The 22,668-nt window shown below is 37.8% G+C and overlaps 2 protein-coding genes across 2 annotated transcripts; both read left to right on the top strand.

Moving 5' to 3' along the window:
- The first annotated feature begins 1,880 nt into the window (after positions 1-1,880).
- Positions 1,881-11,208, top strand: cnn1a (calponin 1, basic, smooth muscle, a). Its single transcript, XM_007246664.4, has 7 exons — positions 1,881-2,327; positions 3,838-3,959; positions 5,906-5,972; positions 6,871-7,008; positions 8,195-8,311; positions 8,588-8,734; positions 9,796-11,208. The coding sequence occupies exons 1-7, from the start codon at positions 2,268-2,270 to the stop codon at positions 10,006-10,008; spliced, it is 864 nt and encodes a 287-aa protein (XP_007246726.3). The 5' UTR covers positions 1,881-2,267; the 3' UTR covers positions 10,009-11,208.
- Positions 11,209-12,567: 1,359 nt separating this feature from the next.
- On the top strand, positions 12,568-20,739 carry pld6 (phospholipase D family, member 6). The gene is made up of 4 exons (XM_049470140.1): positions 12,568-12,678; positions 15,187-15,383; positions 15,590-15,813; positions 17,762-20,739. Exons 1-4 carry the CDS (start codon positions 12,673-12,675, stop codon positions 18,040-18,042), a joined length of 708 nt encoding a protein of 235 aa, XP_049326097.1. The 5' UTR covers positions 12,568-12,672; the 3' UTR covers positions 18,043-20,739.
- Positions 20,740-22,668: the final 1,929 nt, after the last annotated feature.

Genomic DNA, 22,668 nt, shown 5'->3' with positions numbered 1-22,668 from the left:
GGTCCTCATTTATTAGCCTCCCTGTTTGTTTATCATTTTCTCTCATTTGTTTTGGTTTACATCTTTGTTCCTTGTTTCTTTGTTTATTATTTATTTATTTAAATTCTATCTTACCTGCATTTAGGTCCGCCATAACAATAATACATTACATGCACACATTTAATTCTAGATGTCAACAAAACTCCACACTTGACTCTGTCCAATATTTTACTACTTATAAACAAATACTAAAGGCAAATTAAAATTTTTCAACATTTCTGTGTAATTCAGTCATTGATGTGTTCAGTCATTTACAGTAGTCCATCCAGAACTCATGTTTACAACACAAATATGACTATTTGTATTCTAATTGAATCTTCATATGTCTCCCTAATTTTATACGTGATGTTCTGATGATGGTAAAATTTGGTAAACCTTGTGGTTGCCTTATAATTACCTATACTAGGCCTATTTAAGCTTTGTCCACAAATTTATTTTTGACAGCTGCTTGTTAGAATGACAGGCTGGTTTTACAGCAATAAATATTTAATTTCAGAGTCTTTTGCAAGCCACTGTACAATTATGTGAAATAAATAAGAACATCTCATGAAAACTTTGTACCGCCTGAACTCTGAAAATTGGCTCAACACTTAAAAAGCACAGGGTTTTGAGACGGCCTTTTGGAGAACTTTCACATCTCTCTCAGTTCACTCTCCTTTTTAAAAGCTCTCCATCTAAACACATGGTAGAGACTCTCTAACTCTAACATGCTGCCATCATTACCAAATAAAGCACTAGCATTCCATCTCTCTCACTCTTGCTCTCATTTTTTCTTTTTCTCTCAATTTAATAAGGTAAAAGAATCATTATCATTTTACTAAGCATGTACATAATAATTGTGTCCAGTAAGTACAACTTGCTGGTTTTCTTCAGTTTGTCACTCAGTCAGACCAATACTACAGTATATAGTCTACAGTATACAGTATACACACACACAGTACCAGTCAAAGGTTTGGACACCCATTCTCATATACTCTGTGAAGAAGCATTTAGGTGCTCTTATCTGGGTTCTGTTAACTTTTAGCTGTTTCTAAGGCTGGAAACTCTGATGAACTTATCATGTGCAACAGAGGAAACTCTTGCTCTTTTTTCCTGGGGCGGTCCTGATGAGTGCCAGTTTCATCATAACATTTTTGTTAGTTGAGAGTCTATCAAATGTATAGTACAGTTTATAGTATGTAGTATCAATAGTATACTAGTACATCTCAAAAAACTGTAATATAATTGTAAAGTTACTTTATTTCAGTAATTCAGTTCAAAATGTGAAACTTATATATTATATAGGTGTATTACACACAGAGTGATCTATTTTAAGAGTTTATTTCTTTTATTGTTGATGATTATGGCTTACAGCCAATGAAAACGCAAAAGTCAGTATTTAAAAAAAAAACAAAAAACAATATTATAAGACCAAATGATACTTTTGGCAGTGTGGGCAGTGTGCAAAGTCCTGCTGGAAAATGAAATCCGCATCTAAATAAAAGTTGTCAGCTGAGGGAAGCATGAAGTGCTGTAAGATTTTGTGGGAAAACAAAACTGCACTGACTTTAGACTTGATAATAAAACACAGTGGATCAACACCAGCAGATGACATGTTTTTTTGTCTTCATCTGTAGTAGTATCTGTAAAAGGGTTTTAATCTATAAATTAGGCAGCAAGTGAACAGTCAGTTTCTAAACTTGTTGTGTTAGTGTATATGGAAGAAAAAGTGTTAGGTGTCTGGGTCAGAACATTTCTAAAACATCAGGCAGGCTTTTGGGGTATTTCTGGTGTGCAGTAGTTAGAACTTAAAAAAGTGTTTCAAGGAAGGACACACAGTGAACTGGAGACAGGGACATGGACACCTAAGCCTCACTAATGTGATCCATGGACGTTCCTACTTGCAAAGTCCATGCCTTGAAAGATCAGAGCTGTTGTGACCTAGGCGGGTGGTGTTAATGTTGCGGCTGACTGATGTATAGCATACAGTACAGTTTGTAGTGTATAATATAATATTTAATATGTTCTTGCAATAGGAAAATTACATTCCACTGCTTACCTTCCTTCTGATTGGCCGGACCATACAAGGCCTTAGCCAATCAGTAGCAGTCAAGTATGCCATCCAGAGAGTGGTGGGTTTTAAAAGAGAGGGGTGGGCAGGTGGTGGCCACTGCTGGGCTTCAGCTCAGAGTGAGATTAGACAGGCTACAGCAAGAGTGACCACACAGCTCAACTCTACAGCAGACACCATGAGCACCCAGTTCAGCAAAGGACCCACCTTCGGGCTGTCAGCCGACGTCAGGAACAAGGTAAGAAACATGTGAATGAGAGAGAGACAGACTAATATAATAATATTCTGTTTAATTGTTTATATATACTATTTAATTGAAGGTATCATCTGAAATAAAGGGTATTAATACAAACTACACACTTTAGTTTGAGGAACAGCCTCCACTCATCTTGAAAGTGAGGATTTGATTGCACTGAGCCCAGACAAAAGCATTGACAAGGTCATAAATTGATGTTGAATGATTAGTATTGGTATTTTCTATTTTGGATCACAAATGCCACTTCAACTCAACCCAAAGGTACCAAATGGAGCTTCATCATTCCAGAGAACACATTTAGGCTTACATGAAGCTGCTGCAAAGCTGTTATACTATTGGCTATTGCTTTTCTGTGGAAATTCAACAAAATGACTGTGCAATTTAACACCTGTGTGGGTGTTGCATGCATATTATCTGGTATATGCCCTATTTAACAGTGGTGACCAGAATATTGAGTCAGATAACACCAGAAAAATTAATGTGCACAGATAGTCAGGGTATATTATTTTAATAATGTCTATTAACTTGTTGATCCACAGATTTCTACATTATTAATAAGACAAGTAGTTCCAAACAAGCAGGTATATCATTCAAACCACTAACATAAACTGTATTGTACAGAAAGCACCTGCAGCAAGGTGAGATAAATTGCATATATTAATTAAGCAGCAAGATCCTTTAATACGATGAAATAGCAAGTGAAACACTGATTATTTTAAGACAGTTAGTTCATGCCTTTTGCGTATTTTGAATCGTGTAAAGGCGTATTTTTTGTGCCCTCATGACATATAGACATGCCCTAAATCCAGTTGCAGAATGCACTCGAGACTGGTGCGCTATAGATTGCTAAAATAAGGCCAGATGTGTTAAAAAGACGAAACAGGCACATGCATGAAAAATTGTGAATCCTGGAGGACTGTTCTGGGAATTTCCAGTATTATATGCTTCAGAACGATTCCATTTTAGGCATAAAACCATGTTCACAGGGAATTATGAAGAAGTCTTAAGACAACCAGACAAGCCCTCAGTCAATATAATCACAATATTTAGAAGGACCAATTGCATATACACAGACATAAGCTGTCCCGCATCCTATTAACACTGACAAATGGGTCATTAGTCTGAGAGGTACACTACTTAGTACTGGTCTTAATGTTAGTCTGTGGTTGGCACACAGTAGACCCTCCTGTAAGCCTAGATTCCCCACGGTCACTATCTTCTACTCCACTATAAGAGTCCTAGTCTCTAGCTGGAAATGTGGAAGTATGTAACTGCAGACCATTTTACATGATATGCCTGTAACTATCCAGGCCATCCATGCAATCAAATCTGTATAACCATGTTCCAACATATATAGTTTTCTAGAAAAGTAAAAGGCAAAACAATCTCATAATTAATACCCTTAAATTCAAAATTAATGGTGTATCAAGTACACAAACCTTTAGACATACAGTAAATATCACATGTTTTTCTTTTGATCTTTTCATTATAGCTGGTGCAGAAGTATGACCCCCAGACGGAGGAGGCCCTGCGTCTCTGGATGCAAGAGGTCACAGGCCGGGTCATGCCAGACAAATTCATGGAGGGTCTCAAGGATGGGGTCATCCTCTGCGAGTGAGTGACCACTGCTATTTCTTTTTTTTGCTTATTTACATTTTTTTATCCCATTTTACAAGGCCAATTACCCGAACTCCTCTATCACTATTATATGGAGTGATGTGTGGAGAAAACACCTTCTACCCACCCAGAGAGAGTAAAGCCAATTGTGCTCTCTCAGGGCTCTGGCACCTGATGACAAGCAGCATGACCAGGATTCAAACCAGTGATCTCCTGATCATAGTGGGAGCACTTAGCCCACTGGACCTGTCAGAGCCCCCTGTTCAGTATTTTAGAATATGACTGAACAATAGTAGTTTTTAATAGATACATTTAGAAGTTGCTTGTTTTTGTCATTATTTTACTGATAATTATCTAATAAACTCTACTCTTTACCATTATTGGAAAATGCTGTCATGGTCATGAATTAGCATTAATCACTTAATAACACTTATGACCATTTCAAACTTGATCAAGTCCATTTGAGACAACTGTGATTCGAATCCTTTTAGTTTTAGGTCCAAATCAAAGTCAAATTAGCTCATTAGCTGGCCCTATTTCATCCTATTTTTAGCAAGGACAAGACTGTCAAATACTAGTTTAAAATTGACAACATTTCTGTAAGTAATTTAAGTTAGATAAGGATTAAGCTAAAAAAAAATTATATTCATGGATGTTATTCATTAGTCATTCTGATCTCACTGGGTTCTCCCATAACCCCAAATACAATACAGTATGAAAACATGTAGCTTTCTGTTAAGAACTGTACAAGCAAAATTAAAGTAGAAACTAATAAAGTACCACTTTAAACCCTTGACCTGTTGAGGAAGCTAAGAAATTACAGTTAATTATGAGTACATTTTTTAGGCTTTTTATTAGGTCTGTCCTTACTGGGCCTCCCAGAAACTGTTTTTCTGGACAATGTAGGCTAATTCTGCTTTTATGGTAATGTTTATTTAGTTTAGAACTGTACAAATAAGCTAGTTAATAGATTATAGTAATCAAAGACTTCATTTAAAGCCTTAATGTTTTATATGCTACATACTTCTGACAGTAGAATAAGTCACAAACCTATATAAAAGCCTAGTCATGCTAACTATGCTAAGTTACAGTAGTAAACACAATATCAAGACATCTTTGCTGTCTCAAGCTATGAGGCTAAAATAACTAACTAAATAAAATAACTTGCTTAACGAGTAATGAAACTAAATCACTGTGCAAACTAGCCTTAGACAGACTGTGCCTTGTTAGCTAATAACTTGTGCTGCTAGCTGCGTTACATTTAATTTAAGATGTTTGAATTTCCACATTTTAAATAGAACATTAAAAATGAAGCAATCTGTGGACATGTTTTCATGGATATAGTATGGCAGTACAATTACATTTATAATATACATAACATATTATGTATAATGCCTTATTATCAGTTGGTCACAGATAAAAAAGTTTTTAAAGCTAGTTTTGGTAAACTCCTAAAAAAGTCCTTAGCTATCTGTTATAAATATAAATAATAGACAATTACCAGGATGCTCAACTTCAGGATGTGACATCATTTCCTGCACCAACATCAAACTTCAGATGTATTTTGTATCCAAATTTGTAGAGAAATTAGTTAAAAATGAATTAGCAGCTTAATGCTGTTTAAAGCTAGTTGTGGATAGTTGTGTAAATTTATATGGTGGATAGAAGCAAACTGGTACACAGTTTTAGCTCCTATTAAAGAAGCTAGCTAGCATGTTTTAGCTGATGAAGTGCAATTGGGGTAAAGGGAAAACTGTGTAAGATTAGATGTCAGTCAAAAACAGGGCTTTAAATGGCATCATTTCAGGTATGAGCTGCATTTCTATATCTAGATCCAACAGACAACACAGCTATGAGTACATTTACAGACCAGTCTGTCCTTTCTCGACCCCTTTTCTGGAGAATGTAGGCTAATTCTGCTTTTATGGTACTGTTTCTGCTAGGTTGATCAACAAACTCCAGCCTGGATTAGTACCGAAGATCAACCAGCCAGCTCTCAACTGGCACAAGGTATGAAGTTTGATCTCTTAACAAATTTATTACAGCTATATATCTCTTAAGACTTTCGTATTATTTGTTATAAAAAGGAAACGGATTGGTTGTGTTCAAGTATTTTGTTTTTTTTAACAAGAAAGGAAATCCCTCAATCTTTCAGTCTGAGTTGTAGAACTTCGCTAATACAAACACACAGCTACTTGTACAGCCTAAAACATGGTAACCTAAACCGTGACAGAATGGCATGTGTTGGCACTGTGCAGGCTTATAAAACGTGGATGGAATGAACGTGGGTGGAATTGAGATTTGGTTGGCTTCCTGCTGCAATGAATGATTGATAGAAAAACTCACCATATTATTTTGATTCTGCAGTGCCCATTTCAACACATTTACATTTCAAGTCACCATTTGACTTATACCTGCATACCATGTATGCAGAAGTGTGTGTGTGTTTGTGTGTGTGTGTGTGTGTGTATGAGTGGGTGTTGGCACCAGCCAGTCAAAGACTGGTGCTTTATGGGCTCTGGCATAAAAATCACAGATTTCACAGATTTAATGTGTAAATAGTTACTCAGCCAAACCGAAACATCCAGTCCAGACTGACAAATGCATTAATAAGAAGCATCACACTTCATCAGTTAATGGATTATATTACCTCATTTGCTCTCGGTTTTTTGTTTAAATGTAAATTGTTTTTAAAGTGTTTCAATTGCCACCCTGCTAAATTAGAAGAAGTGCTAATGTTGCTGGTTAGCAGCCAAACCTTCCAAACCATTTAAAGCATTTGTGAGAAAAGCGGAATGCAGAGCATTGAAAACATCTCTAAGTAGTGTGCTTATTTACACAGGACTTTTTAAATGCACTAACATGCTGCTTAACTCTCTCTGTGCTTACTGTTCTTTGCTCCATTTAGTTGGAGAACATCACAAACTTTATTCGAGCCATCAGCGATTATGGGCTGAAGCCTCATGACATCTTTGAGGCCAATGACCTGTTTGAGGATATGAACCACACTCAGGTGCAGTGTACCCTCGTCACACTGGCTGGAATGGTGAGTTTTGCTTTTGGAAACTGATCAGTTATTCTACTTTTGACCTAGGCAGTAATGATACCTGTGCTGCTGATGTTAAATGAAAGCAAAAATAACACTATAGACTGGCTATATACCTGTGCTTTAAGACTGCCCATACGTTAGGAAGGCTACAGCAGAGTGATGGACCCTTCATATGCTCACATCAAAAAATGTTGGAACAGTGAGGCCAATCCTGGTATTTTTGCTGTGGACTAAAAATATTTGGGTTTGATAATAAAAAAGATTAATATTAGACAAAAGATACATTTTTTTATATATTTTTTTTATTTAAAGTTATTTACATATGGATCAGACTCACAATTTAGAAGATTTTTACCTTTTACCTGAACCCACCCAGCAAATGTATTGAAACAGACAAACTTAAAATAGATTAAAGTAAATATGACTTGATATTTTGTTGCATCAAGCCTGTGATGCACTGATATCACTTACATCCTTCTTTTGTTTTTAAACAAAAATATAGAATTTACGATTCAGCACAAAAAAGAAAATACAACATAAGCAGATACAGATATAAAGAATAGATAATCTCAGTCACTGTCACTTTATTTATCATTGCAGTAGTCTGTTCAAGAGAGACACTGTCATAATAGAATAACAGCCATTGTTCTGAGTCTTGTTTCGGGATTAAACTAATTAAATATTATTGTCTTTTTAGCTGCTGTTAAGCCAGCAAAGATCAGTCTCAGTTTTGAACTAGTGTAAATGAAAAATAACTATTATCACGTAAAAAACAAAGACATGGATTTTTGTCAATATGAATTTTAAAGCATATCAAAAATTGTAAGTAAAATGTAGTCCCAGAATTCATTGAGATGCAGATTTAATTTTCCAGCAGGACTTGGCACACTGCCCACACTGCCAAAAGTACCAATTGGTCTTATATAATATTCAAATTTTCTGAGATTTCTGTTTTTTCATTGTGTGTAAGCCATAATCATCAACAATAAAAATAATAACCAATAGACACCAATAGATAAAGGAGTATACCAAGGGCCTGCCCTACCTCGACATCAGCCTAGACTTTGAAACACATCATATGAATGTTCTCAGCGAAAGAGTTTGCTGAGTTGATCATTTATCAATATAAAATACCCAATTTGATTAGCCAAATATAAATTTGTGAATAATGTCTTCTATACAGGCAAAGACCAAAGGATTCTACACAAAATATGACATTGGAGTGAAGTACAGCTCCAAGAAAAATCGGAAGTTCACCCCTGAGAAACTGAAAGAGGGAAACAGCATCATCTGCCAACAGGTCAGAATCAACAACGGGTCTCATCATTCACCCATATCTTCCTAAGCTTGATAAGCTTGATAACTCTTCCTCTTGTTTCTGAATGCAATTAAATCCTCAACGCAGTATTCCATAATCCAGTAAAAAGTCTTCCCTGGACAGTAGAGAAATTTACTCCAACAAAAGCAGATTAAATTAGTTTTAACACTCTTGATTTAAGAAGAAACAAAATGAATAAATATGTGTCTTAATACATTCATTCATACAGTGTATTAACCATGATCTATTTACATTCAGATGGGCTCCAACAAGTATGCCAGTCAGAAGGGCATGACGTCCTATGGAACAAGACGGCACATTTATGACCCCAAGATGGGCGTGGAGAAGCCTGTGGACCGCAACAGCATTCACCTCCAAATGGGCACCAATAAGTGTGCCAGCATGGTGAGATAATATGAAAAATTTCTTTAGCAAAACTATCAATACAGCATACAGTGCCATGAAAAAGTCAAACAAACCACATGAACTAACTTTGATTTACAACTTTTTTTGGAAAGTTCAATTTCTCTAGCCACAACCAGGCCTGATTACTGCCAGACCTGTATAATCAAAAAGTCACATCTGTCTGACAACATGAAGCAGATAAAAGATTGCAAAAAGGAACATATTATGAAGAAATTCATAAACAGATGTAAAAAAAATCAAAGTGATTGAAATGTATCAGTCTTGAAAATGTTACAAAGTCATTTTTAAGACCACACTATTATTCACTTATGGAGAAAACATGAAACAGTGGTGAATCTTCCCAGGAGTGACCGGCCGACCATAGTTATTCCAAAAGGACATGGACAACTCATCCAGGAGGTCACAAAAGAACCCAGAACAACATCTAAAAAAACTGCAGATATAACTTGGACCAGTTATGGTCTGTGTTAATGATTCAATAATAAGAAAAAGACTTGTCAAATATGGTCTCGATAGTAGAATTCCAAGGCAAAAAATCACAACGACCCAATTCATGTTTGCCAACAAACATCTTGACAAATTAAATTCTCATTAAAATGGTCATTTAGAGCATTTATTTGCCAAATTTGAGAAATGGCTGATATTACTAAAAAGATTCAGAGCTTTCAGACCAATGCAAAGAAAACAAGTTTATATTTATGAAGTTTTAAGAATTTAGAAATCAATATTTGCTTCATGCATCAATACAGTTTTCATGCATCTTGGCATGTTCTCCTCCGCCAGTCTTACACACTACGTTTGGATAACTTGATGCCACTCCTGATGCAAAAATTCAAGCAGTTCAGTTTGGTTTGATGGCTTGTGATCATCCATCTTCCTCTTGATTATATTCCAGAGGTTTTCAATTTGGTAAAATAAAAAAAAGTGGTCTCTGTATCTGTAATCTCTATTTCTCTCTCTCTCTCTCTCTCTCTCTCTCTCTCTCTCTCTCTCTCTCTCTCTATCTCTCTCTCTCTCTCTCTTTTTTTCTCTCTCTATAGTCTGGTATGGCAGCTCTGGGCACAGTGAGGCAGGTGACTGAGAAGAACATGAGTGTGGAGCCAGTGGACACCACCACCGTGTCTCTGCAGATGGGCACCAATAAAGTCCCTTCCCAGAAAGGCCTGACCCCAATGGGCGGCTCCCGCCTAGTGTATGACCGCAAATACTGCGACCAGCGCAGCGAGGAGGCGACCTACGACGGATTCAAATAAACCCTATACTGACACCATTAACACACACAGGCTGAATTAACTGCTTTCGAGTAGAGTTTACCTTTCACACTGATCTAGGCCCAGTTTGTTTTTTACTTTTACAGATACTTTTTATAACTTTAGGGAATTTTAGGGGAAACTACGGAGCCCCTGAGGTGGCATCATGTTAAAAGATAAGTAATGCATGCCCACGACTTATTAAGGCGTGTGAATGATATCCTAAGATGTGGCCACGACTTATTAAGGTGTGGAAATGAGATCCTAATGCGTTGGAATTAAATAAATAAGGCGTGTGAATGAGATAATTAAGATAAGGCCACAACTTACTAAGGTGTGGGAATGAGATCCTAAGGCGTGGCCATGACATCATGGCATGTTCTCCTCCACCAGTCTTACACACTGCTTTTGGATAATTTTATGCCACTCCTGGTTCAAAAATTCAAGCAGTTCAGTTTGGTTTGATGGCTTGTGATCATCCATCTTCCTCTTTATTATATTCCAGAGATTTTCAACTTGGTAAAATCAAAGAAATTTTTAAGTGGCCCCTTTTTTTTCCAGAGCTGTATAATGGAGTAGAAGCAGGCACATTTAACCAGACAAAGGCAATTGTTCAAGAAAACTCTCAATTCTATTAATAATAAGAAAAAGATATGTTTTCTGTGCTGTTTTAGCAAAATATACTATTATTTTAATATTTAGCCATTTAGCTCCTCCATTCACCCCCATTTATGTTGGGCTCACTCTAGCGGTTCACAGTGATTTTGTGGTCAGGCTCCACATAAAACAGCTCTGCCCCAGCCTGATGTTAATACTGGCGCCTGCTGCTGGTCCTCCACTGCCATCTAGCAGTTAAAATCTTCCAGCAGCAAGAGAAATGAACCCTTTCAGACTCTGCATCCATTACAATGGACATCATATATGTTTAAGAGCTGTTGACCAATGGAATAGACCATGAACCAGCCAATGAACAAGTTAAAACCAATGAAAAAGTAGCTAATTAGTTAATTGGATTTTTTATTTGCTATATAAATTTTATAGTAGAATATCAGTCTTAATTTCTGTGCATTACAGAGAGAAAACAGCATTCGTACATTTTTTGTCCATCACTAAAGAAAATTCATGTCTGAATGGGTTAAAAAAGAATTGAGCTAATAAAAATGTCCACGTTTTCTTTCATGCAATAAACACATTTTAAACTCATGTTGTGTTTGGTTCTTTTGACTTTGCCACATAAAACAAACAAAAAAAACTGTCTATTTGTCTGTTTCATAGACTGGACATCTATCAATAAAAGTCAAACAAACCATATGAATTAAATTTGAAATGCAGAAAATGAGAAATGGCTGTGATAACAAAAAAGATTCAGAGCTTTTAAACCTCAAATATTGCAAACAAAACAAGATCATATTCATCAAGTTGGCATCTTGGCGTGTTCTCCTTCACTAGTCTTACCATACCTGTCAAGTTTTAGATTTAAAAATAAGGGATATTTTCCTCTGTCCGCTTAAAGCCGTCCCACCAGCCCAACGAAGGTACAGTATCCCTTACATTTTAAAACAGGTTTACAAAAAATCTAAAATAACCACATGTGAACCACTTACACACTACAATTAGATTATCAGAATCTGATGGAATGTTGTGGACATTCCTACATATGTCATTCTTTTAATACAGCCAAATTAAAAACCCTTTTCTATATATTTTTTTGTTTGTTTAAGATTTCATGTATTTTTTTGTAATAAATGCACTCTTTTATATGATATATTTTTTATTTATTTAATGGATTTAAAATTGAACAAAGAGTGCACAAATTCTGCAAAATGACTGTTGGTGACCTAAAAATGGTATTATGAGCTTTTACTAAAAGGACATGGACCAGATATATTCCATCAGTAAAAATTAGTCCTAAGGGGCCAACACAATAATTTTTAATGAATACTTCTTCCTTTTGATCACTCCACCCCTGATCAGTTCAGTTAATGTCGGTCCTCTCCACATTTCTAGTTAAACTGAGTCACAAGCTGTATTTTTTTTTTATTTTAAAAGGTTTAATCTGTGTGTTTGATTTCGGAGTATTTTTAAGCAGCTATCAGAAAAATCTCATCACAGTTTCCATGATTAGACTACCGTTACCTTTCTTTTAGAAAAATCGCTGCATGTATGTTTTAACATCAGCAGCTCCAACTAGCTGCCTGAACTCACAGCGAGGAGGGCGGGGATTCCCCACACTGACCCTGCTTGCAAGCTGATTGGCTGTTTCTCCTGAAAGGCGGGACTTTCTCCTTGAACCGGCTCCACGATTGGTTAAGAGACACAGAGCGGTCAGTGCCCTGTATCCTCAATAATATAATTTTTTTTTTTTAATAAAATACGGGAAATTTACGGGAAAATACTAATACGGGAGGACGGCGGGAAAGTGGAGTAAAATACGGTAGTTTCCCGGCCAAAACGGGAGACTTGACAGGTATGAGTCTTACACACTGCTTTTGAATAACGTCATGCTTTTTTACAGTCTCTGGTCTGTCTGTCTATCTATTCTATCTTATCTAATAAGTTGTACGTTGCGAAGCCAACCAGCAGATGGCGCCATTCTGCAGTTTAGTTTTCCGTCGCCAGTTAGCTCTCAGTCTCTTGTAGTAAAGGTTCAGTAGAAGATTTATAGCCATGCAGGTAACGTTAAACGCACTGTTTTTTCTTTATGTTTGTCATTCACTTAGTTATATATGTATTTATTATATAAAAACTGGACATTATAGTTGCTGATATGTTTTGGAAATAAATATAAAACATATGTTCTCGTTGCAATTAGCAGTTCCACCTTAAATATAGCAGCAGCAGCTATAGGCGTTGGCCGCAAAGGCCTGTAGGGGCCGTAATGGAATTGCTGCACTATTTAAGGTGGAAGGGAAAGTTACAAATGAGACAACTTCATTTTAGCAATTTAATAACCTAATACAGAACAATTGATTGATTTGGATCAGTAAGACAGTGACCAGTTATGCTTAGGGCCTCCAAAACCTTAGCAGCGGCCCTGCATTTTACACTATAATCGGGGAGTTGTTCTAGTTGCAATGATTCGTTCCACCTTAAATAGTGCAGCAGCTAAGTTACTTGCGCTGGCCGGGAAGGCCTGTAGGGACGTAACTATTTCTTAAATAATACGTTTTTTGTGAAATTTGACACTGTAAACGGCATTTCCTTCTGAAAAATCCAGTTCAGTAACAAATTTTGCTGGCAGTCTGCTGGTTTTAACTAGGCAGGTTTAAGCCATTCCGGTTAATGCACTGCTGTTTAAATATGTATGTTTACTCATTTATGTTTTTCGTATCTAAAAGATTTCCTGGACATTATAGTTGCTTATATGTTTTGGAAATAACTATAAAAAATAAAATGAACTAGCAATATCTTGCCAGTTTTACGTTATATCCATGGAGGAGTTGTTCTCGTTGCAATGATCCGTTCCACCTTAAATATAGCAACAGCTATAGGCGTTGGTCAGGGAAGGTCTGTACGGGTCGCAAAGGAATTGCTGCCCTTTTTAAGGTGGAACGGAAAGTTACAAAATGAGACTTCATTTTAGCACATTTCTAACCTAATACAGGGCAAACTCGGATTATCAGGAAACCATGTCTTAAGTAATACGATTTTACTGAAATCTGATCCGTTTATACAGCATTTACCTGCTGAAAACTCCCTGCTGCAGTTCATAACAAATTTGCTGATAATTCGCTGGTTTTAACTAGATAGTTTTCAGCCAAACTGCTGCTTTTTATGAATTTCCCTTACATATGTTTTTATTATTTAAAACACTCCCTTGACATTATAGTTGCTAATATTTTTCGGAAATTACAATATCTTGCCATTTTTACACTATAAGCGAGGAGGAGTTGTTCTCGTTGCAATTATCCGTTCCACCTTAAATAAAGCAGCATCTATAGGCGTTGGCCAGAAAGGCCATGGAACCGCTGCCCTATTTAAGGTGGAATAGAAAGTTACAAAATGAGACAATTTTTTATATATTCCTAACATAATACGATTTTAGTTAAATTTGACACTTCAAACAGCATTTCCTCACGAAAATGCAAGTCCAATAATTTGCTGGTCGTTTGCTGGTTTTAAATAGATGGTTTTAAGCCATGCATGTAAATGTATTGATGTTTATATATGTAAGTTATGACGTTCACTTATTTATGTCTTAATTATCTAAATGATTTCCAGAACATTATAGTTTCTGATATGTTTTGAAAATAACTTATAAAACTAGCATTGTCTTACAATATTTACATTATAACCAGAGGTTGTTGTCATTGCAATTACCAGTTCCACCTTAAGTATAGCAGCAGCTTGTAATGGAATGGAAATGCTGCACTATTGCTGAAAACTCCAGTTCAATTACAGATTTTGTTGGTAGTTCTCTGTTTTTTACTAGATGGTTTTAGGCCATACTGCTGTTATATATATGCTGTTCACGTATAACGTTATGCCAGTGAGAAGTTGTTCTCGTTGCAATTATCCGTTCCACCTTAAATAGTGCAGCAGCCACAGGCGCCATCAGGAGAGACCTGTAGGGGCCTTAATGCAGTCGCAGCTCTATTTAAGGTGGAACGGAAAGTTACAAGATGATACTTCATTTTAGCACATTTCCAACTTAACATAGGACTTTAAACAGCATTTCCTGCTGAAAAAAAAAATCCAGTACCAGAGTTTCTGGTAGCCAGCTGGTTTTAGATGGTCTAAACTGAGTTTTGATGGTAAATGTGATTGAAAAGACAAAAATATACCCCACTGGTAAGCCAGCTAAATAACAGCTCTTGATCAACATAGTGTGTTATATTTGATTTTTGGTCATTTTTGGTTGACCACTGTCAGGGTCAGGATCTGCACTTGTAGACCAGCCAAACAATCAAACCTAAACTAGAACATACTCTATATACTGGTCAATAGAAGCTGTTCAGCTAACTTAACCCAGTTTGACCAGCTTGTGCTGGCTAGGCTGTTATTTCAGCAGGGTTAGTGTCTCCTACCCAGAAAAATAAAGCTGGCATCCACCTTTCCTTCCTCCCTGAGGCCCAGCAGTCATTTGGATGTTGGCCATATGATGACTTACTGTCCGGTAGAATTCTGTCCAGTCCCGGGAATGCATCATCATTCTTTAGTGCTTGTTTTTTGCTGTGTCAGATGTCTCTGGGGCAGCTGCTGAAAATGCTGGGGCTCGGAGCAGTGGCTTTGACATTAGGAGTGGAGTGGGTAAACTGGCTGGCAAGGCGTCTGAGGCCCTGGAGGGGCCCCCAGGGGCCCTTAAAAGAAGTTCTGTTCTTTCCTTCGCCCATAACGTGCACGGAGCACCTGTACAGCCCAGACCGGACTTCACCATGGTAAAATGTTGACTTAAATGTATCCAGTTTTATTATAGCACAGCAGTCATCATAGCCAATTAAATTGCTTCATCATACAGAATATGTAACCTTTTTTTGGTGTTATATACAACCAATTACAAGAAAACTTTTGTATTATATTTAAGGGTTTAATTTGCTCTTCTGTTTGGTTCACCCCACTAACCACCACTTTGCTTCTCTCGCAGCCTCTGTCCCCTCCCCCATGGGATTGACACCTCCTTCTCACGGCTGCTGGAGCACCTCCTCTCGGCATGTGTGTCTCTGGAGCTGTGTGTGTTCTCCTTCTCTCAACTGGAGCTGAGCAGGGCTGTGCTGCTGTTACACGGCCGCGGGTTGGCGGTTAGAGTGCTCACAGACCGAGACTACATGTCCATCACCGGCTCTCAGATCGGTGCCCTCCGCAGGGCAGGTACAGTGTTGTAGTTTTGAGCTGTGCTTTAATTCTGAATCATTCTGTTTCCGTTTTTGGCGTTTTATATTATATGATAACTTCAGTGTACATGTTAATGTTATAAAAGCCTCTTTTCAAACTGCTGCTGATGCAGCATTGCTGAGTTGCTTCACAGCACACTCGGAGGAAAGCGCAGCGACTCGATTCTGATACATCAGCTCACAGATGCAGCCTTTTGCTGATCGATATCACCCTAGGAGTTATGATGAAAAGTTATGAGCGCCATCTATCCACTCAGAGAGAGCAAGACGATCTCCAATCATATTGGCAGAGCTTTAGAACGCTGAAACACTCAGCGCCCATAAGGCATACGTATACATTTAATATATATATATATATTCTATCTTGAAGCTAAAAAGCTACAAAGGACCAGTTTTCTGAATAATTTTATACATTTACAAATTTCTTGATTCATTTGGAATTATGTAGCATGTTATGCTAAAATGCTAAATGCTTGATTCCATCTTTTGCAGTAAATACACTGTGGGTTGGTTTCATGGACGAGGATTAAGCTTAGTCATAGACTACATATCTCTTTAAATGGGTGGGGAGATGGGTGCGGGTGAGGTGGGGGTGATGAGGTGGGGTGCTGATGATCACCACTCAACATCCTGACCTCACTTGCTTTTGTTGGTGAATGCAGTCAAACTCAGTAGAGAAAGTTACTACAACAAAATTAGAATAAACTGTGTTCCATTTAGTTCATTTAGCACTGCCTGTTTAAGCAGCAGTCAGTACTTGCTAGCTACAATAAGACCTACATAAAAACTTTTTACAGTCTGTAGAAATGAATCAGTCATGATTTCACCAGATACACTCACACACACACACACAAGTGCACATAACTCTGATTACAACACCAGGCTGCTCCAGCGTGTGCAGTCTTGTACCACATTTATTATTACAGTAAACAGCTGCTTCAGAAGGTAGAGAGAGGTGACTCTTCAGGACTTCTTTGTACATAAAATTTCACACATTATAACATAATTCTTGTTGTTCTGTAGCTTTTGCTGTTGTTTCTCTATCATTTACACTAAAATGATTCTTTGATCCCATCCATCTGCACACACTATCATGCCTTGCTTAAAATCTGATAATTCAGGACACCTTGCAATAAGCGTGCTTGCCAGTGTTCAGCTTTCCTCACAAGATATCACCTCACAGCTTATACAGGCTGTGTGTGGATGTCAGAGACAGAATTATAGACCTGCACAAGGCTGGAATGGGCTAATAACATAAGTAAGACCCTGGGTGAGAAGGAGGCAACTGGTGGGGCAATAGTAATAAATAGTAGAAATACAAAATGACTGGCAGTCAACATTGTTCTGGGGCACCATGCAAAATCTCACCTTGTGGGTTATACTTGATCATAAGAAAGGAGAGCCATCAGCCTAAAACTACATATGGGGGGAGGGGGTTGGGGGTGTAACAACCTCTTTTCCCTCCGCCAGACCATTAAAAATGGGTTGTGGCTGGGTGTTCCAACATGACAATGACCCAAAACATACAGCAAAGGCAACAAACGAGTGGCTCAAAAAGAAGCACATTAAGATCTTGTAGTGGCCTAGCCAGCTTCCAGACCCCCAGAGAAAACTAAAGCTTGTGAGTTGCCAAGTTGCCAACAGCCACAAAATCTTAAAGATTTAGACATGATCTGCAAAGAGGAGTGTACCAAAATTCCTCCTGACGTGTGCAAATCTCATCATCAACTACAATAAAATGTCTGACTGCTGTACTTGGCAGTAAGGGTTTTGCCACCAAGTATTAAGTCTTGTTTGCCAGAGAGCTCCAATACTTATTTCTCTCTGCAAATAATTCTTTTCTGGCTTTGCCATATTAATTTCCAGTGAAGAGTATTTAAATCTGAGGTAATTTACTCTAACTCTAACCCTGTTCACTGTTTCAGGGATCTGTGTGAGGCATGAGCTGAGTAAAGTCGTGCACATGCACCATAAGTTTGCGCTGGTAGATGGACGTAAACTGATCACAGGCTCCCTGAACTGGACGGCCACCGCTGTCCAGAGCAACAAGGAGAACGTGATCGTGACAGAGGAGCCGGAACTGGTGCAACCCTATCGGGATGAGTTCTCCAGGCTGTGGGAGGCCAACGACCCAGCCAATCACAATCACCATTTACCCAGCTCCACTGCAACAAAGGGGTTAGTGACTCACGGCAATGATGTGTAGATGGCTTTGGATTTAAGGTGAATTATCTTTTCTTATTTTATTAGATTTTGTTAAAGAGTTTGGAAGTGTTTTACAGAGTGATAATAATCACTTTCTTTCAGTATGTATTGTTTAATTTTGACTGTTTTATGTTATGTTTTTAAGTAATAGAAATAGTCATTATATAAGAATATCATTTCTGGGACGCCGAGTGGTCTAAAGCGCTGCCACTATGAGCAGGAGGTCACAGGTTCGAACCCCGGCTCATTTAGCTTTGCCATCAAGCTCCCGGCGCTCAGAGGGAGCAAAATTGGCCCTGCTCCCTCCAGGTGGGTAGATGGCGCTCTCTCCCCACATCACTCCTAGGGTGATGTCCACAGCACAGGGCATCTCTGAGCTGATGTATCGGAACGGAGTCGCTGCACTTTCCTCCGAGCGTGCTGGCTACTCGGTAATGCTACATCAGCAGCAGCTCAAAAAGAAGCGGTGGCTGGCTTCACATGTATCGGAGGAAGCATGTTCTAGTCTTCACCCTCCTGGTGTGCGGGGGCATTACTAGTGATAGGGGGAGTCCTAGTGAGTGGGTTGGGTAATTGGCCATGTAAATTGGGGAGAAAATGGGAAAAATTAGAAATAAAATAATATATATAAGAAAAATCATCTCTGTTCTTTCGATTTTTGACATAAGGTAAATCTAGCAGTTGTTCTTTATATTGAGTCCAAATCTGATAATGAATGGACCAATAGAAATGGTCTGCAATGACAATAATTGTGGTCTGCAGAATAACTGTGATTTTGGAGATGTGGACTGATGTGTTTTTGTGTGACAGTGACGATATATTTTGTTATGTTTGTTACATTTTTTAAATATTTGAAACAGTTATTCAGTTATTTTGTTGGGTATGTTTTACAGAATGTTAGAGAGAGAGAGAGAGAGAGAGAGAGAAAGACAGATATCAAAAGAAAGAAAATAAAGAGGGAGGGAGAGAGGCGGGGTGTGTGGCAATGAGAGAAAAAGAGGTAAAGAGATAGAAATAAAGAAAAGCTGAGAAAGAATACAGAAATGAGGTAGAGAGATATAGATTCCAACCAAGAAAGGAACTTGTAAGAGAGAGGGAGGTAGAAAGGAGGAAAAGAGAAATATAGTGAAAAGAAACAGAAGAAAAAAATAAAGACAATTTAAGAGGGACACAGAGGAAGGGAGCAGGGAGAGAAAGAAAAAAAATGACAGAAAAAGGAGAGAAATAAAAAGAAACTGATAGAAATGTGGAACAGGTGCAAAAAAAGGGGCAGGCAAAAAGAAGTGAGTGGCAAAAAAGATAGAGAAAAAACAGAGAGAGCAAAATAAAGTAAAGGTGGAGGAAGGGAGAGACATGGAAAAAAGAGAGAACAGAAGAAAGGAGGAAGACAAAAACAGACTAAGACACAGGGGTGGGGAAAAGACAATTGAGAGAGGGATAAAGAGAAAGAAAGCACAGAGGAAAGTAAAAAATGAGAAGCAGAACGAGGAGATTAAATATTAAGAAAAAAAATGAAAAAATGTGGAACAAGTGCAAAAGAAAGGGGAGAAGCAGAAGAAGGCCAGAAGAAGCAAAGAGACTGAAGGGAAAGAAAGGCAAAGAAAGAGATGAAAGCCTGAAAGAGCGAAAGAAAGGAGAGATGGAGGAAGAGAAAAAAAGACCAGGAGAAAGGGGCAAGAGAAAAAAAAGAGAAATGACAGAGACATAGACATAGGCAGAAAGAAAAATGTGAGAGAAGGAAAGAAAAAAGAGGAAAAGTGAAATATAGTGGAAAGAGAGAGAGAAGAAAAACAAAGACAATTGAGAGAGGTGTAAGGAGAATGTAAACAGGGAGAGAAAGAAAAAATGAGAGATAGAAAGAGTGAAAAAAGTGATAAGAAGTCAGAAAGTGTGAAGAAAAAAGAAGAGAAAGAAAGAAATGAGGGATTGTGGGAGAGAGACAGAGATATAGACAGAAAGAAAAGAGAGAGATAGAGAGAGAGGTACAGTGGTGTATAGCAGTGAGCTGCAGTGTGGGACTCTATAATGCAGTGACAGATGTAGGCCTGGTTCTGCTGTATAATATGTGGCTTAGTGCCAGAAGGCTCTAGTCTCTTTTCTTTATTGGGTTTCAGACCGGTGTGTGTGTGTGTGCGCCTGTTGGGGGGTGGGGTTTAGGGGTGTGTGTGTGTGTGTGTGTGTGAGAGCCAAGCCTTTGATTGCTCAGCACTGGGAGCTCTTGACTCAGGGTTATGGCTCTGAGGTTTTAAATCTTAACGTGTTCAATAACTGTTTCCTTTCAGACCTGAGGCTGTTCAGTGATTGTTTCAGTTTCCTCCATTCATTAAAGCACAGCCAATCAAATCTTTATTATTGTTTGCCCTATTGTCATCTGTATAGCTGATATTCACTACCATTCAAAAGTCTGGGATGTTTATCTTGTACTGAGGGAATTAACCTGTATTTATCATTACTCTGAATACACCTTTCAATATATTGTGGATCTCATCTCATCTGTACTTGTACAACAGTGTCCAACTACAAATTTCATTACAAATACAACATAACTTTATACCAATACTAAGGTGTACAGTGTGTGCTTATAACAAACAATTGAATTAAACGTTTTTGCATTTTTGCATTGTTTCAATTTTGTCAGTGCCGATTCTCTGTCTGTTCCATTTGGATAAAATAAATCAGTACCTTATAATTGTAAGAAGTTATGTATTGTGATTTCGTTCTTGAAACACTGACGTATCATACTTAACATACCTACTTTTCATATGAATACCATGCTGAAAAATCCAGCTCAAGATCAGCTTCTGCTTGTAACTGCTTTCAGATGGTCTAAGCTGGTCTTTGATGGTGAATTTGGTCAAAAAGCTGGTCATTCAGACACAATAAATGCTATATACTAGCTTTTAACTGGCATACTATATGTTGCATATGAGTTTGGCCATGCTTGTAGACCAGATAGAGTTCAGGTTGAGCATGCTTTAGACCAGCTAAACCATCAAACTTAATCAAAAATAGGCCCTATGGTAGTCAAGAGCTATGCTTGTTAACCATGAGTTAGGGATGAACTGGTGTCCCCACAAAAAAAAGAAAAAGTACAAAAATCTTGTAGAAATCCTTCTCTAAAGAGTAAAGCATTTGTTGGAGTTACTACAACAAAACAGGATAAACTAGTATTCAATGCTCTTTTGATTTCAGAACAAAACAAAGAATTAGCAGGTGTCCCCTTACTTTTGTCCATATAGTGTTTAGAAGAGTAAGACACCATTAACTCCTAGGTTAAGCTTTGTTGCAAACAAAGTGTGTGAGTCACCACTGTTCTCCTGTTTACCCTGAATGCTGACTGAGGGAGGTGGTTGCTTTATAAAGGGTAATGGAAGTTGGGTTTGGACACTAACACAGCTTCAGTCAAGCGTATGAAAACACTATAGGCAGAGTATATCAGATAGAACAGTATTATCATATTCACAATTGAAATGCATGCAAATTTTAAAGCAACAGCTGATACTGAACATCCTAATGTAACCCTTATATCCACATGTCAGGTGAGATGAGGATGGGTTCCCTTGTGGAGTTCTGGTTCTCTCTCTGAAGGAGTTCTTTTTAGTTGGATTAAGGCTTGAATGTACTTTGCTGTAAAGCTGCTTTGTGAAAATTAGGTATAAAATTGAATATAGTGTTATAATATTTATCATTATATAAAAAATAATAATGAGAGTTAATAATAAGTTTGATTTACTGTAAATCACTGCCACTCACATGTTTCCATCCCAATTTTATATTAAAGTTATCCTCTAACATAAGGAGGTGACAGGAACATTGGGACAGAAACAACACCAGTCCAAAAGCCTGGATCATGTAGCTTGCCTTTATCTGCCAGAGCCCTGAGAGAGCACAATTGGCCTTGCTCTCTCTGGGTGGGTAGATGGCGCTCTCTCCCCTCATCACTCCAAAAGGGTGACGTCAATCAGCACGAGGCGTCTGTGAGCTGATGTATCAGAACCGAGTCACTGCGCTTTCCTCCGAGCGCCCTGTGATGCTACTCGGCAATGCTGCATCACCAGCAATTAAAAAAAAGGAAGGAATGTGCTAGTCTTCACCCTCCATGTGTTGGGGCATTACTAGTCATAAGGAGTGTCCTAATGAGTGGTATAGGTAATTGGACTTGTAAATCATACACGAATCGTGAACGATATTATACTCGTAAATATCGTGCCTTATCAAATCAGGGTACTACTTTTTTGCTGTTCTCATTTCGCATTATATATATCTGCGACAGATTATCATCATCAGAGTATCATTTATTTTACTTTAATCCTGGAAATATATGGAGATATTTGGAGTTCATTATTAAAATCAGTTTTTATTTTGTTGCAGTAGTGTATTCTTCTTATTATTTTTTAAGTCAGTGTTTTGTCATATTGACAAAGTATGAGTATCGTTACTGTAAAAATACCATGAAATATCGTAATATTATTTAAGGGCCATATCGCCCACCCCTAATATATACATATACAGCTCTGGGAAAAATTAAGAGACCACTTCAGTTTCTGAATCAGTTTCTCTGATTTTGCTATTTATAGCTATACTGTATGTTTGAGGAAAATTAACATTGTTTTTTCATTCTATACTA

This window comes from Astyanax mexicanus, chromosome 21 (assembly GCF_023375975.1).
Source record: "Astyanax mexicanus isolate ESR-SI-001 chromosome 21, AstMex3_surface, whole genome shotgun sequence".
Classification (NCBI taxonomy): Eukaryota; Metazoa; Chordata; class Actinopteri; order Characiformes; family Acestrorhamphidae; genus Astyanax; species Astyanax mexicanus.
The sequence above is the reverse complement of the archived record's forward strand: the minus strand, read 5'-3'. Positions and strand labels throughout refer to the sequence as shown.